General features: G+C 34.4%; 1 protein-coding gene across 1 annotated transcript; it reads right to left on the reverse strand.

The window, feature by feature from the left end:
- Positions 1-1,483: 1,483 nt before the first annotated feature.
- LOC149945657 (uncharacterized) lies at positions 1,484-2,893 on the reverse strand. The gene is made up of 2 exons (XM_090176661.1): positions 2,449-2,893; positions 1,484-2,349 (listed from the first exon to the last, which is right to left on the reverse strand). The coding sequence occupies exons 1-2, from the start codon at positions 2,891-2,893 to the stop codon at positions 1,484-1,486; spliced, it is 1,311 nt and encodes a 436-aa protein (XP_090032787.1).
- Between the last annotated feature and the right edge of the window lie 13,775 nt (positions 2,894-16,668).

The raw sequence follows: 16,668 nt of genomic DNA on the forward strand, positions 1-16,668 counted from the left end.
TTCGGTGCTGAATTCCTTGCGATATGGTAAATTGTCTGAACTCGTTACCATTGAATGGTGGCCCATTATCAGACTTCAGAATTTCAGGGACTCCAAACATAGCAAAATATTTCAAGAGAATGGGTTTCGCAGCTTCACAGGTTGTTGATGGGACACGATACACAATTGGAAATCTCAAATACTCATCAATTAAAACAAGAAGATAGTCTCCACTTGGTAAAGGACCGTGGTAGTCCATCGATAAGTGTTGCCAGGGGTACTTTGGTAGTTCTGACATGGATAATGGCGCTGGTGCCGATTCGCTGCTGGTAGCTTGGCACGCGACACAAGTCTTAATCATACTGTCGATTCGCTCATTGATTGAGGGAAATCACACCTTTCTTCTGACCATGGCTTTGGTTTTTACAATTCCCTGGTGTCCTTGATGCGCAAGTTTCAGCACACGCTCTTGAAGAGTTGGTGGTATCACAATTTGTTGGTCTTTGAGTAAAATGCTGTCTTTTACGTGTAAGTGTTCTTTGACTTTTAACATACTTGTCAAATAGGACAAATTAATTCCGTCCCGCGTTTTTACATCAGAAATATTCCAACGATTACACTTAACGAATTGAAAAATTAGTTGAGAAGTGGAGTCTTCAGTATTCGCTGTTCGTATTTCGTCAATGGTTAGCCCATGTGGTATAGAAAGCTTGGATACATGATAAACATATTGCTCTGCCTCCTGCGTACGTCGGAGTTCTGTTAGTGGAGTAGACGCATCCGGGTGTCGGGACAAATAGTCCGGCGGGTAACCTTCACCTTTTTGATAGAGTACATGAAAGTTATAGCGTTGTAATCTTAACGCCCATCGTTCAATTCTTGCTGGTGGATGTGACAGTGGATTTCGAAAAATGCATTCCAGCGCTTTATGGTCGGTCACAGCTGTAAATTGGGTACCACACAGATACAAATGGAAGTGCTCGACACCCCAAACCAACGCTAAAGCCTCTTTTTCAACTTGAGTGTACTTTTGTACAGTGGTAGTTAGAGCCTTACTAGCATATGAAATTATAAATCGTTTGCCCTGAGTGGTTTCTTGTGACAAAACAGCCCCTAAGCCTACCGGGCTCGCGTCAACTGCGACGAAAGTTTTGCGGTCTGAATGAAAGTAACTTAAAATCGGTGTACTGGTAATCGCGTCTTTGGCTTTACTCCAAGCGTTCTCCGCACCGTTCGACCATTTGAAAAGGACATTTTTTAGCGTGAGTTGTCGCAGAGGTTCGACAAAAGTAGTTAAATTTGGAATAAAACGTGAACAGTTGTTAAGTAACCCAAGAAAACTACGTACTTTTTTGGCACATGTTGGCGCTTTGGCATTTTGAATAGCCTTGACTTTCTCAATTTCAGGATAGCAACCTTCTCTACCAAATGTATGACAAAAGATCGTGATTGTCGTTTTTCCAAACTCATATTTATCTTTGTTTAAGGTGAGCCCTCTGTCTAGTTATCTTTGGAGGACAGCGTGTAAGGCTTTATCATGTTCCAGTTTGGTTTTCCCCATAATCAGTATATCATCACTTACGTTCTCTGCTCCTTCAATGTCACTAATTATCTGTTGAATTACGTTCTGAAATATTTCAGCATCGGAACAAACACCAAAGTTGAGACATTTGTACTGATTAAGACCCTTGTGCGTAGAAAATGTCGTTATTTTACGGCTTTCTGGATGTAGCTCTAACTGGTGGTAGCCATTTTTCAAATCTATTTTTGAAAAGTACTTGGCTCCGCTGAGTTTAGTGAATATATCTTCAAAAGTTGGTGTTACGTGTCGCTCTCTTGCGATAGCCGTGTTAGCACATCTCATGTCAAGACAAAGACGTATGGCGTTTGGTTTACCGGACTTCGGTCGAGGAACGAGGACTGGAGTTGATATCCAAGGTGTAGGACCCGTAGTCCGCTCTATAACTCCTTGTTCTTCAAGCGCGTTTAACTCATCTTCTAAAGGTTTTAGGATATGTATAGGGATACGCCTATGACGTTGAGCAACTGGTTGAACACTGGGGTCAATATGAAGTTTCACTTGATAGTCCTTCAGTTTGCCAATTCCTTTAAAAAGCTTTATATACTTTCCATGAAATGAATCTTCATACCCTCCAAACGTATCTTTGAGTGGTGTGGAAATAAAAGCGGCAAAATGGACCTGCTCCAATTCTGAACTCGTTTTGTAACCCAAAACTGGTAATGGATTTCCATAAGAAGAGTTCAAAACATAAATTTCAGTACTTATTATCTTCGTGTTAGATTCAAGTTGGGTATGAAACTTTCCATCCAGTGCCAATGGGTTTTGAGAACCATAAGAGTTGGCCTTGACTTTGTTTAACGGTGGTTGTGATTTCAAATTTTTTTAAACATTTGAAGATATCAGGTTCATGTCCGCTCCTGTATCTACAAGCCAAGTGATTGGTATACCGTCAACTTCAGCTACAACTTGTGGTCTTTCAGTATGTGATCGGAATACAGTAAATACTGAATGTTCCGAGTCACTAGATTGTGCGTTGTCCTTTACTGATTTCTCAACATTGCGTACATCATGTTTCTTCTTATGAGGTCTTGCGAATTTAGGTTTTCGCTTACCGGGTTGCTGGTTCTTTTTCTGTGAACACACCTTTCCATAATGACCTTGGCGTCCACAAGAATTACAGTTGCGAGTTTTAGCTGGACACTCACCAGTATGAGGATAATCATTTCCACAATTATAGCACACAGCTTTTGGTTTGTCAGATCTAGCACCGGATTGAATTCTTCGTACCGCAGTATTGTCTCCACTAATCGAAGAGCCCTTACTCACTTGCTCGAGTTTCATTGCCTGAAATTGCTTCTCCATAGATTCTGTGTGAGCATCAGCGTGGAGCATTGACCGTGCTAGGTCTAAGAGGCCTGTTAACGTTTGTGTAGGATCCCTAAACGCTCTGCGTCGCAACGTAGATGAACGACAAGATTGGATGACGGGGGCCTTTAATTCTGCCTCTACATGATGAAAATCGCAATTTACTGCTAGTTGTCGTAATCGAATACAATACTCGTCGACAGTTTCATTTTCCCCTTGACTGGCTTAGCGAAAAAGAAAAATGGCATGGTCTTTATAGACTAACGGTTTAAAATAAGCGTTTAACGCAGTAATGCCTTTCCCATATTCGGCATTAGTGCCAGTATCAGGTAACGTATCAAATATATCACAAACATCCTCTCCCACGTAGTGTAATAAAGCAGCCCGTTTAGACGTGTCATTGGTAAATTTAGAAACAATAAGAAAACGTTCAAACTGTGTCAGCCATTTCTTCCACCGGAGCCCAACGTTGAGAGGGTCGGAGTGTACATCAAAACTCGGAAACGTCGCTATAGGCACAATGAAATCGCGCATGGGACGACGAGAAACACAAAAAGATAAAAGTGGGCTTAACAAGCCAGCACGGAGCTAACGAAAACTTGTTAAAAAACCGGTTAAACACAAGAACTTGCTTGATGACCGTTAAAAATAATCTCCGTCGCCAATGTTATGTTTTGTAATAACTGTTTAACTAAAGAATAACTCTATTGTAAACAACAAAACATTATTTTCATTAACGCACCAAAACACGTACATTTTAGCTTTTATTCGGTGGAGTAGCTCCATCCCTGTTTCTTTCAGTGCTGCCAACTCGTGCACATTATATTTCCTATTTTAAATTAAGAGTAGATACAAATAAACAGATTCTAGCGCCATCTGTCATTAGGTTTAAGAATTATATACAAACACTACAATTTTAGAGCCATTTTTGGCTTTTTTCTTGAAGTTATGGGTAGGATGAGTGCAATTGGTGGAATTTTGACCTTTGCTAATTAATATTAAACAGATTTCTGGAAAAATTAAAACACTTGATTTTTCACATTTCATGCATTTGGCACGCTAAAAATTTAAGGAAAAGGCAAAAATGATTTTTTTTCTACAAAGAAATGTGGTTCTGCATTTTGGATAGTATGAGTAGAATTGGTGGATTTTTGTCCTTTAAGTTTTAATATATCACATATTTCTGGAAAAATTTCAACTTGTTTTAGCGAATCAGAGAAATGTACCTAAATTTTAAAAAATTAATTTGCTTATTTATTTTGGTAATGTTTTTGTAAAATCTCTCTGAAATCTCATAATACATAAAATCATATTCTATGACTATTTTGTACAATCCATAGAATTTAACTTTCTGAACTAAAAAATATATAAGCTTAAATTAATATTTTTTTGTGATTCTTTAGGAGTAAAATTTTTGTATTACAATTACTTTATATTTTATGATTATTATGGTCTAGAATATTTTTTAGAAAATAAATATTTCAATATTGAAATATTGAATTAATTGTGACAAAACACACACTTCATTATATTTTGTTTTTCTAATTTGGTTAATTTAGTAGTATGTTCTAACAATAAAGTAGCTCTATTAGGGATAAATAAACTAGATGTCATCACTATATCATGGAGAAAAGGTTTCTCCATGACTATATAACTTTCCAAGAAAATTTTTCGTAAACCCTCATTTTTAAATAACCCTTTTTCCTCTAAGACATGTCCACCTTTATGTTAGGTGAGAATAGTATCAGACCACGTATACTCTATTTCCACTGTGATAAATTTCCTAATTTTGAGATTAATCTTTCCGGATAAATGTTTTTGTTAATTAGCTTAAGATCAAAATTTGGGACTCGTGTAAAACAATCTGTGCTAAGAAGATTTTCATAGTTTTAAAAACTGTTTGTAAAATTTTCGAGTTTCAAATCAATTTTCATAAGTTTGTGAATTATTATTGTATATTTAAAGTACTAAAATAAAGTGTTTTTTACAGTTTATTTTCGAAAGTTTATGGCAACGTTTTAGATGCACGATGCAATTTTAATTCTTAAAAACGTTATTTGACAAAGCCATAACTTTTGCAGGGACTATATATATATATATATATATATATTATAAATACCCAGGTAGTAGGCTTAATTGTAGATCTTGTCCAATTAATTTGGTCAAATGTCCAATTTTAACCATTTAATTGGGTAGTTTCAACTACCCAAATCTTGGGGTAAAATGAAATTATTAACCATAAAATTGGGCAAAAGTCGCATTTGACTTAAATTTGTTGGTTAGTAAACTATACCTTACTTTTGGGTTAAATAAAGAAACAACTTTTAATTTTGGGTCATTAAATAATTGACCCAATTTTTGGGTTATTAAAATGCTACCCAACCGCTTGGGTATTTTTCCATTGACCCAAGCATGTGTAATTTTTTAACCCCATCTTGGGTTGTTTCAAGTTTACACAAGTTTCTTGGTAGGTGCAATACTGACCCAGATTTTGGTTAAAAATTAACCCAATTTGGTTAATTTTTCACCCAACCTTTTTTAGCGTGTAAAAACCAGGTACACTTAATAATGCTCTTCAAACGTCTGAGACTCACTAACATCTGTGATTCATGTGTACCAAAGTACAAAAAGAAGTGATTAGTTAAAAGCAACATACCATAAGTTTGTCAATGATATGATCTTAAAGAAGTTTTGAAAATTTAATTTATTTATACATTATTATATTATTATATTTATACATATTTATAATGAGTCCGTCCTTCATATAAAACCGCATTATAAAATAGAAAAACCACGTGATTACTTCATCAAATTTAGTTAAAACTATAATCATTCACGTACAAGTGATAGTTTTTAGGGATGTGATAATGCATTTATTTTTTGCCCGCATGCGGTGATGTTTTAAGGCAAAGGAAGAAACTTTCAAGAATCTTGATGATGATCAAAAAACAAACGCCGCAAATGTACGCTACAAAAATTGGTTTAACATTTCGCAGTGCGACAGGCTTAAATTCGTTGACGTCCTGGTCATCAATGTACATATAAGGAGCGCACCCTTCGCCAAAGATAATTTTATTGAACGAGACGGTGTGTCCTGTTTCAGAAAAAGACAGGATTCTGCAAAATTAAAAATGTATTAGTTGCTTAACATTTTATATATGAATTAATTACTCTTTTCGTGATTTAAAATGTATTGTTAGAACGATAATCAATTCTTTAAGAAATATTTCAGTATTAAAAACTAAAATAATGGTATTTTTTTGCGTTTGAAAGTGAAACAGGCTAGCCAAGGGTAAACGCCTTTATGAGATTTCACTTCCTTAATTTCCTACATTCGAACACACACGTATTTTCGTGCCTATAAGTTTGCACCTATCCTACCATAACAATCTTAAACTACTCATATTATCATGACAGCCAACTACACCTACTTTCCTACAAAAAAGTCCATACCCACTCTGGCACTCAACGTAACTACAAGCTTGTGATCCTTCCACGTAATTTAGTTTGTAAAATAATTGTCTATGCAGATGCTAATTATAGAAGTAACAGGTACGTGGTACTAAATAAAAGCGACTAAACTGGTCTACCGGCTATTGCCGTTTTGGTTACACGTCACCATGGGTACGTTCAGCAGCACTCATCGGACTCACCTATTAGTAATCGCTGACATCAGTTTCCTACTGTACGCTTTTTCGCGTTTCCGGTTTTGACGTCACGATGGTCATCGGCTTCAAAAGCCGGTTTTTCCGATGATTGACGTCATTACTGACGTAAAACTACTATAAAATCTACTCCATTTAAAAAAAACACCGATGACTGAATAAAAGCGTTCAACAACTGACGACGTCTTTATGACGAAATAGCTCATCGGTGGAAAATATAAATCCATCGGGTTCTTTTCTGTTGACTGTTACTGAACGTACACCATATATAAAAATTCATTAAATTTTTAGGTAATATTTGGAAAACATGTCTCAAACCATCAAGGCTTTGTTTGTATTGTTGCACATTTGCGAGCTCGTTCGATTGTTACAAAACTATAATAATAGCTCTGCGCCAACAACTTAACACGTAATAAAATAGTTCAATCCTATCTAGCCAATATATATTCTACCACCGATTATTTCCGATTTTAAAACGCTAATTATGACATTTCATTACCACATAACACATGTATATAAAGCGTTTCCGATGCAATATAGGAAAACTTTTATATTCCTAACGTCGTTTTTTCGGTGTTAGCTTTTACGACCCATTTACATTGAATATTTATACGAAAATTATGGCTAACATGTACATAACCGAAAAACACTGTAAAATATTTTTTAATAACATCAAATACAGCAGTGGACAGATTATGATATATCCTCGGAAGAATAGGGATGGAAATTAGATAAAATTTTCTGGATATATAAGACCTCTCCCAACATTACTAACTTCATGTAACGCCTAATCACCTCCTAAATTTACATTTTTTGCCACCCAGCATCTGGGGATTACAGGAGTTATTACGCCACTACTGTTTATGGCGTTTTTATTATAATAAATTGTTTAAATCTAGTTTTTTTAATTTTTAATTGTTAAGTTTTAATTATTTTTAATGGGCAAGATATATTCCGAAATGTTCTATTTTTCCTGGGACTTCGAATATTTTATTTGGGAGGTGTTAGTTTATCAAGCAGGTTATACGTCTGGTGCTATTTTTGTTTTTAACAAAGTAGTTCCTGGATGAAGTTTTCCTTTAAAAATCGTTTAAAGCCGGTTTCAAAGCTCTACTCGGAAATGAACCGAAATACAGGTAAGTTTTAGAGCTTTGTCCGCCATTTTCCAAGATGGCGACGGAAGCTCACATTCCAGAGTCGGGGACTTTTATTATGTTGGTAGGTAAAAACTACCTATATGCCAATTTTTATCTTTTTGTTGTCTAATTTTACTGGGAATTTCGTTATGGAGCCTTTGAGGGGAGCAAGAAATTATCAAAAATAACCATCCTCTTTATTCAGCTATTGTCACCCACTCCCTTCTGGGGCCTTCTCATCTAGACAGAAACTCATAAATATCTTTCCATCGCCTAAAGCCTATTTCCAAGAGTAACGGCGTACAAGACGTTATCCGTAAAATGTGTGACTCATGTGCTAAAGTTTTGGTTTGTGTCTCCAAAACGAGCCCAAAGTTTTCCGAGAAACTTTCAAATAACAAAGTGAGGAGCTGCTGGCTATGTTTAAACCATGTTAGCTCCTTTATCCCGGTAGATGGCGACTGTCTTCTCTTCAAGGCTTCTTTCAAAATTTAGCTGATAATCATATATGGACAGGCTTACTCGGGCTTCAAATGTTTAAATAAAAATAATATCACATAACTGAATCGTACCTTTGGTTCATTTCATCAAAAGAACGTTGACGTTCTTCCAACGGTGGTGGACTTATAAAACCTTGATAGAAAACTCGAAAAGGTTGTTTGGAAAAATACATGGAATTTTTTTCAATAATTTCTTTTTCGTTTTACATCTTGATTTAAAACTTGGTTCTGAGGTCGCCAAAATATCGTCTGGTCCCAAGGTTTCCAATTTAAATTTGTTATCAATATTTAATTGCTTTAAAATATTCGACTTTAAAAAAATTATTTCATCAATCATAAATATTTCACACGTAAAAGGCTTTTAAATAATAGATAAACGTAAAGGTAATTGAGTAGAGACAACTCGGGCTAAATTCTAATCACAAAGATACTGAATTATTAGAAATCTAATCTGTCGCGTCTGCTGTAGCGTAAAAGTTAGATAAATAATAATAATATGATAGTAATCAGCTATTCGTTTTCAAAACGAAAGTTTTGCGGCGTAGCTTTCGACTAAGATTATTTTATTTTAAAGTGTGTTCTTCTCGTAGGAGCTCCTTTAGTAAAAATATTAATAATTGAACCCTCCCTCAACTACTTTTTTATCTATTGTCATTATCTTCCTGTATTATATATACTCAGATAATTTTTTTATTTTACTTCATATAAAAATACATTTTAAATATTGTTTAAATTTGACCGAATATGAAAGCTTATTTTACCCTAAGCTGACATTAACTTAACAACTAGGAATTACATTACAAGAAAAATGTTTAGAATTTTGGCTCAGGTTGAAAAAGTTTATTTAATCTCAAACTTCAATTATATTTCTTTACGGTTCATGATAAAAATTAGAGATATATGAAATATTTCTGGACCAATTGGACCATCTCCTTATATGAAAGCTTATTTTACCATTAACTAACATTCTTTTAACAACTTAGAATTATATTTCAAGAAAAATGCTTAGAATTTTAGCTCAGGGTGAAAAAAAATTAATCTCAAACTTCAAGTATATTTCCTCCTGCTTCAAGATAGATGAAATAAATCTGGACCAATTGGACCATCTCCTCATATGAGAGCTTATTTACCCTAAACTAACATTAATTTAACTAACTCAAATTATATTTCAAGGAAAATGTTTAGAATTTTGGCTCAGGGTGAAAAATATTTCATCTCAAACTTGAAGCATATATCCTTGAAGTTAGGTGATATATTTCTGGGTCAATTTGACAATCTCCTTATATTACAAATTTGGCATAATGGCCACAGAAGGCTAAACCAAACAGTGTGTCAGAATTTATAGCCAGGTGTACCTAGTAACAGAGCCTATGTTGCCAAAATGATTGTAAGCCTAGGCCGGGTATGTCACCTAGTGTTAACTGTTAAGTTACTGCCCAATTGAACAAATACTTACTTATTTTATATAAATAAGTGAATAAAAAGAGCATTTATTTTACTTACTTTCTTTTTTCTTCCAACTCGATAAGTCGTCTAAAGCAGCGGTTCCCAATTTTGTTTTTTGATATGGAACCCAAAATTATCCACCTATTTCTGGCGGAACCCCAACTAATTTTTGTTACTTATCTTAAAAGATTCTTGACACAAACAAAGATGGCCGTGCTGTGAATTCTCGGAACCCCTTTGACCCTTTCACGGAACCCCAGGGTTCCGCGGAACACCTTTTAGGAACCGCTGGTCTAAAGTGTCCACCGTTTATTTCAAATGCTGCTTAGCTCAGTTTGCTCATCGTTAACAGTCGTTTATTCACGAGGGCTTAGTTTTCCGCGAAACGGCTGTTAACTATTTTTTTGCTATAGTACTACAAAATATGCACTTGTTTCAGTACTAATAACTTTTTCGTAGGTACAAATAACCAAAATCGTGGTTTAAGAGCTGATCATAGGTATTATGTATTGTATGGCTTGTTCATTATAATTGAATAACAAGTTTTCAAGCCAAAATGCTACGCGTTTGAATTAGATAAGGATTAGTAAACTTGATAACTCATAAATAACGTTTAGTTAATATCAATAAACTAACCTCGTTGTTTACGTTAATGAAACGTTATCGCTACGTTATTTTGGATTTATCAAAAAGTAATAGGACGCGGTCTTAACCTCAGGTTGAACCTAGGTTCAACAATTGTTTTGTATGGACGATACGGAAACGAGTGTAGGTGGCGAATTGGCTTTAAAGCTTTGTCGTATGCTTCAGGTTCAAATCGTGAATCAATATTCTTTAAAACTTCTTTTTCTGCGGCTAGACTGTCTTCGCTACCGAAAACTTCAGCGTCGCTGCGCTACCTATATAAACTCGTTTCGGTAGCGAATTAGGAAATCTTAAGGTCACGGTGCGGTGTTAAGACTGCTGCTGAAAGGGATTATTGTTTTCGGTAGTGATTCTAGCGAATAACGGTGATTTGGGATTTTTAATTTCTTGGGAAAAAATAATATTTCTTTGAATAATAAATATTTAGGTAGATTTATGGTACATTTATTTAATTAAACTTTTATTCAATACGAAAATTACCAACAAAATATTCTCATGCAGTTCAGTTTAAAACAAAACGTTATAAATACGTTTTATATCTATATAGCAATATTCCTGCTTAAAATTTGTTTTTGCAGTTATTAAATATCAACGTAGACGAATAGTTAAAAATAAACTAAAAACACTTTATCTACCAAAAAACCAAAACTCAACCATGCAGCAACGTTCACTTTGCTACCCGGGTATAAAATTAAAGGGTTAGAGTTGACAGTAGGAACAAAGCTGTGTAGGAATCTCTTTATTTCTGCCAATGATGATTTGACAATATTATTATAGTACGGTATAAAAGTATTGTTAGGAATAAAAATAAAATTACCACATTCAGTTGTGTTAGATTTGGTTGACACTTCTTTAAAAATGAAAAGTTGAATTATTTCCCTACCTTTAGCCTCAGTTATTTCCCCGTGGAAAAGTTCGTTGAAACAGAGTTAATGTCTCGAATGAAATTTGGTTTCACGCTTTTTATGTGTGTAACAAGAAAGCGATTGCGACAGAAAAAATTTATTTAAATTACCGGCCATTCTTAATTAGGAGGTCCCAATCTAGAAGAATTGATAAACGAAACTAGTCGGAGCGTAAATAAAATTGGCATGTGGCTTGAAGACAACTTTCTTAAAATAAATAAGGGCAAAACAGTATACATAATATTTTCTTCTAAAATAAAAATCGTAATCACCTAACTCAGATTCAAATGGCCAATATGTCGCTGCAAAAAGTGCGTACGTACAAATATTTAGGCCTCTGGTACGATACGCGGCTCAAATGGTCTACGAATATAGACAAAATATAAAATAAAATGCTTTTGGGTCTATTTAATATATCGAAATTAACGTGTAGACAATTATTATTCGCGTTTATTGAAGCTCATCTAGTATACCGCATAACAGTATGGGGCAACACTCCTAGAAAATCTTAACGGAAAAAGAGCAATTTGCTTAATTGAAAATGTACCCTTCACGTTCCCATTCTATCCTACTTTTCAAAAGTATCAATATCTTAAATATTCACGAAATCTTTAATCAACAATTAACAATCTTAGTTTACAAGTGTTTAAATAACAATATCTACAAACCTTTTGCAATTAGGCAGCTCTCTAAGTAATTTACGAAGAAAACACACATCCTACAAGTCCATTTTGCACGTACGGAATTAAAACTTAACTCGGTGTTTTGTGTATCCTCTAAACGTATGAACAGCCGCAAGCGTCCTCCAATTATAACACTGGGCACTTATAAAAAAATGGTGAGACAACTCAATCGGAACTATTTATTGTTCACTTTATTGACTCTTGGGTTTTCAATTTTTTTCTTTAATGTTTAAATAATATCATTTGTAATTGTTTTTAATTTTTTTGTTGAATCCAAACAACTTATAACACTTGTGAAAAACCAAGGCTAAAAGTCGGCCTGCGACCTGGCCAAACCATCTAGCGTTGTAGATATAAAGAAAAACTAAATTTATTATTTTTATTAATATTATTATAATTATTATTATTATTAACAAGAGACGTTCTATATATTTGACGTTCCTTACAAGCGACGTTTCTAACAAAGGGACTTTAATAACAAGGGACGTTCCTAACAAAAGATGATCGATAACAGGGACGTTCCTAACAAATCAACCAGTGGCGGCCTAAGTGGGGGGGCGGTCCGCCCCGGGTACCAGGGCAGCAGGGGGTGCCATCGGAGAAGCTCGAGGTGGTGCAAATCAGAACGATTATACCTGAAGAAGACGGACCCGTGAAAACTTATGCACGGTCCTGGGGGGTGTCACAAAACACTGCCGCCGCCCCGGGGACCCAGCCTTCTTAAGCCACCACTGAAATCAACTTAACAGGGACGTTGCTTCCAATAAAGCACGAGATTTGTATTTATGTCGCGAGTGACATATGCAAAAAAAAAATAAAAAATGGAAAAGAAGAATACAATTAAGAATACATTAATAAATATAATCATGAATGTATTCATTTCTACCATGAATATCAAACTATACATGTTCCATTATTGTGGCTAAGAAGGGCGAATCAGCACAGGCGTTTGTCATTGACTTCATCCACAGAACGGTTCCGGGTTGGCACAATTTAACCGGCGAAGAAAATGACTCGGGATTCTTAGAAAAGTATCTAGTATCTGTAATTTAACCAAATTATTTGATAATAATAATTAAAGGAGTTTATTATTAATAATCTTACGTTCGTTCAATCAAGAAGATGGTATTAAAATTTTAGAAACTAAACACGCTAAGCTTTGGCACTGTAAACTTCTCCAATGTATACCTTGGTTTGGTTTTATTTCGTGTTCCCTTTTTGACGCAAATGTCTCTGGCGACAGTATTTTAAATCGCGTGCTTTTATTTTATAATAGTAGTCATAAAACAAGGGATTGACATAGAGAATCGGCTCGAAACGTCTCCAGTTACAAAACAAATATGAATATACCAAGAATGTATTTATTTATACTCAGGGAGAATGAATATGTCGAGACTATCGACGGACACGTTGAGGTCGTAAACACGTCACGCTAAGGGGGGGGGAGGAGGAGGCGGTCTTATTTTTGGCGTCCTTGCAGCAGCGTTAATTGCGTCGACGAACGTAATTTTTACGAATCAATGAGATTGCAGTATTATTTGATTTAATTAAAGCGGAGGAGCACACCGGTGCCCCAACGGGTGGTATTGTAGAAACGCTAAAAATAATATCGACATATTAATTTTCCCTGATTTTTTTAACTTTAGGCAGTTTTCTGAATTTTATGTAGAAATTCGCAGTTACTTAAACGCAGTGGATTATATGTTAAAGTCTACTCAATCCTTGAGTGGAAATCGAATCTGTGAGAAATACGTCGGGTTGTGTCTTTGTACGATATTATTGGTTCTTAGAATATAAAATGAAGCTTATTTTCCGATTTGGAGTTAAAGAGGAAAATATTGGAAAATATTTTTATAAATTGGCTTTTTTTCTTTAAAAATGTTTTATCGTGGGATTTTCAATAAACACTACTATACGATCTTTATTATGGTTGACGCTTATTTAAATTGATGGAATGGTCAAATACATGTATTATAATTACTTCATCGTTGTCTCTTAAACCCCATTTTTCTACATCCATATATTTGGTATATTTTTCCGGTTTATATTTTTTAAACCAGGGCTACCAAAGGGAATCAAAGTAAACCTTTTCTAGTGAGATATGTGTGTAAAAAAAGTTGTTTTTCATAACCAGCTTGATGGGTATCCTCTGAAAATACTTTAAAAATTAATAAAAAATATTCATATAGCCAGAAGTTCTTCAATGAACTGCAGACTTCTTAATATTTCAGAAGGAATCTAGTAAAAATAACTTTGTTAGATAAGTCCAAACTAAGGAAAGCTCGGATTGGAACTCGAGCTCGTGCAGCCCCTGTTGTTAAATGATTAGGTGTTTCTATATAATACGGGAGGTCACGTGACAATGTTTCGTCACTTAGCTGTAGCTCTGGAAAGTAGAGAAAACGCGCTGCGGTCGTGAGACGCTTTTTAATCTGAAATCCGCGTGCGAGTATTGCACTTAAATAAGAGGCGCTCGTGTCGCGAATAGAAACATTTTATACTTCAATTTTTACCACTCCGAGGGGATTAAGTCCCCTAGGAGGGGTTATACAATCACCGTGTCTGTCTGTCCTGCGAACGCGTTCGCATTTTCCGTGCAAAGGTTAATCATTGCGTATGCAGTTTCTCGAAATCTTTGCGTTCGCAGTTACTCAAAGGGTTGGCAAAACCTCAGTGTGACGGAGAGCGTTAACGGATTAATTTGCGATTGGGTATGGATTGGATGGTTTTTTTCGTTAACGCTCACCGTCCCGACCGTTTTAACTCAGTTTGATTGGATATTTCGTTATTTTAATGTTTATGTGTAGGGTGTGAATGTTGATTTTGTGTTATGACGGTTGTTGGTGTTGCGTTTGTTGTGTTTGTGTTTTGACGGTTGTGGGTGTTGAGTTTGTTGTGCATGTGTTTGTTGTGACTATGCAGGCGTTTTCTCTCCAACTTCTTATTGACTTTTGGGACGGACCGAGTGCTGAGCGTTGTGCAACCTCTCTACGTCCAATGCCAGGGTTTCCACCAATTGTTCACGGTATTCGTCTTAGTGTTATTTTGCGATTTATTGACGCCGGCTGGGAATCAAACCCGGGTCTGCTGCGTGAAAGAGATTTACTCTAACCACTCAGCCACCAACTCTTGTTACGTTACGGTGTTTTTCTAAAAAACAGCTTTGGAGAATGTCCTTTACGAAGTTATAACGTTAGGTACTATAATTTATTCTACATCATTTTAAATATTTATAAATTATATTAATATTATATTTAATGAAACATTTATAAATTATATTAATATTATATTTAATGAAACCTTTATAAATTACATTAAATTTATATTTATCTTATATTTAATTAAATATTTATAAATTACATTAATCTTATATTTAATTTAATATTTATAAACAACATTAATCTTATATTTTATTAAATAATTATAAACAATATTAATCTTATATTTAATTAAATATTTATAAACAATATTCAACTTATATTTAATTTAATATTTATAAACAATATTAATCTAATATATTTAATTTAATATTTATAAACAATATTAATCTTATATTTAATTTAATATTTAAGTATTTAAATGTAAAATTTGATCGTGATCAGGAATTGAACTCGGGTCGCATTGTTACCATGCGGATAGTTCCCCGCCGAGCCACTGAATTCCTTAGGATAAATTTTAAAGTAAAGGAACCATTATGATAAGGCGGGTTTTTTTCACTAAACGGATGAATACAATATCTTTGAATATTTTTTATTGAACTTTGTTTTTTAATTTTTTTGAACTTGTTTTTATATCGTCGGGAATTGAACCGGGAGCGCGGTTTTAGAACTTTTATTCGTTGCCACTGTGTTATTGATTCCTTTTACGTTGTGTTATAAAACTGAAATATATTATTCAATGACGTTGTTAAACTCTTTAAATGCCAGTAGGTTTTTTTTCGGATAAGCTTTTTTTAATATAATATGTATCTGGGTTTTGGGCAAAGGAAGGGTCGTATGTTTTTTTTGTACTGATCGAGATAATGTTGTTTTTTGTCTATTCTTTGATCTTATATTTTTATCTAAATATTTTAAGCTTATTTTTTTCATTGAAACGTCCAGTTTTGGAGAACACTTTATAGTGTGAACGTCGTATGCTTTAGCTTATCCGGTTTCATAATAATAACGTCCAAATTCCTGTTTGTTAATGGTAAGGTGTCGCACTTCTTGCTATAATTACATTTTGTATTGTTTGGATATTTAGATATCTACGATTCCTAATGCAGTCATTGATTTCCTGGGTGTGCGAGTCATTATATGATATTGGAAATTGGACAGCATTGGTCTTTTTCATGCGGTATGTGTCACAATGTCAACAGGAAGTCTACGAGTCGTCCACTATCAGATGTCGAATATAGCTATTCTTCGGTATCTTCGTGAAGGGCAAGTGTTGAAATAAAATGAGCGTTATTTTGTAAAAGAGAAAAATAGAAATAGACTCTGTTGATATTTATTTTATTAAAATTGCTTCGTATTATATTTAACTGATAAACTTGTTCTGTAAATAGGGTTAAATTCAATTGTGCATTGTTTTAGTACGTCTAACTAACTACTTAATTTATATTATTCTGAATAAATTAAACTCGGTTGTTTCGTCTCAATTATTTTAATTAAAATTAACATTTTATTCCGGGTGGGATTGAACCGGGATTACGTTTTTAGTAATTAACTCTGAATGGCGGATATATCTTTAAGGGTCATCTCGAGATATTAATATCACTAGGGACAATTCTTCCGAGGGAAGGTATATTTTAGCTTGCTAACTTGTTTTGTTTTAATTTACA

This window comes from Leiobunum rupestre, chromosome 5 (genome assembly GCF_980474605.1).
Source record: "Leiobunum rupestre chromosome 5, qqLeiRupe1.1.hap1, whole genome shotgun sequence".
Lineage (NCBI taxonomy): Eukaryota > Metazoa > Arthropoda > Arachnida > Opiliones > Sclerosomatidae > Leiobunum > Leiobunum rupestre.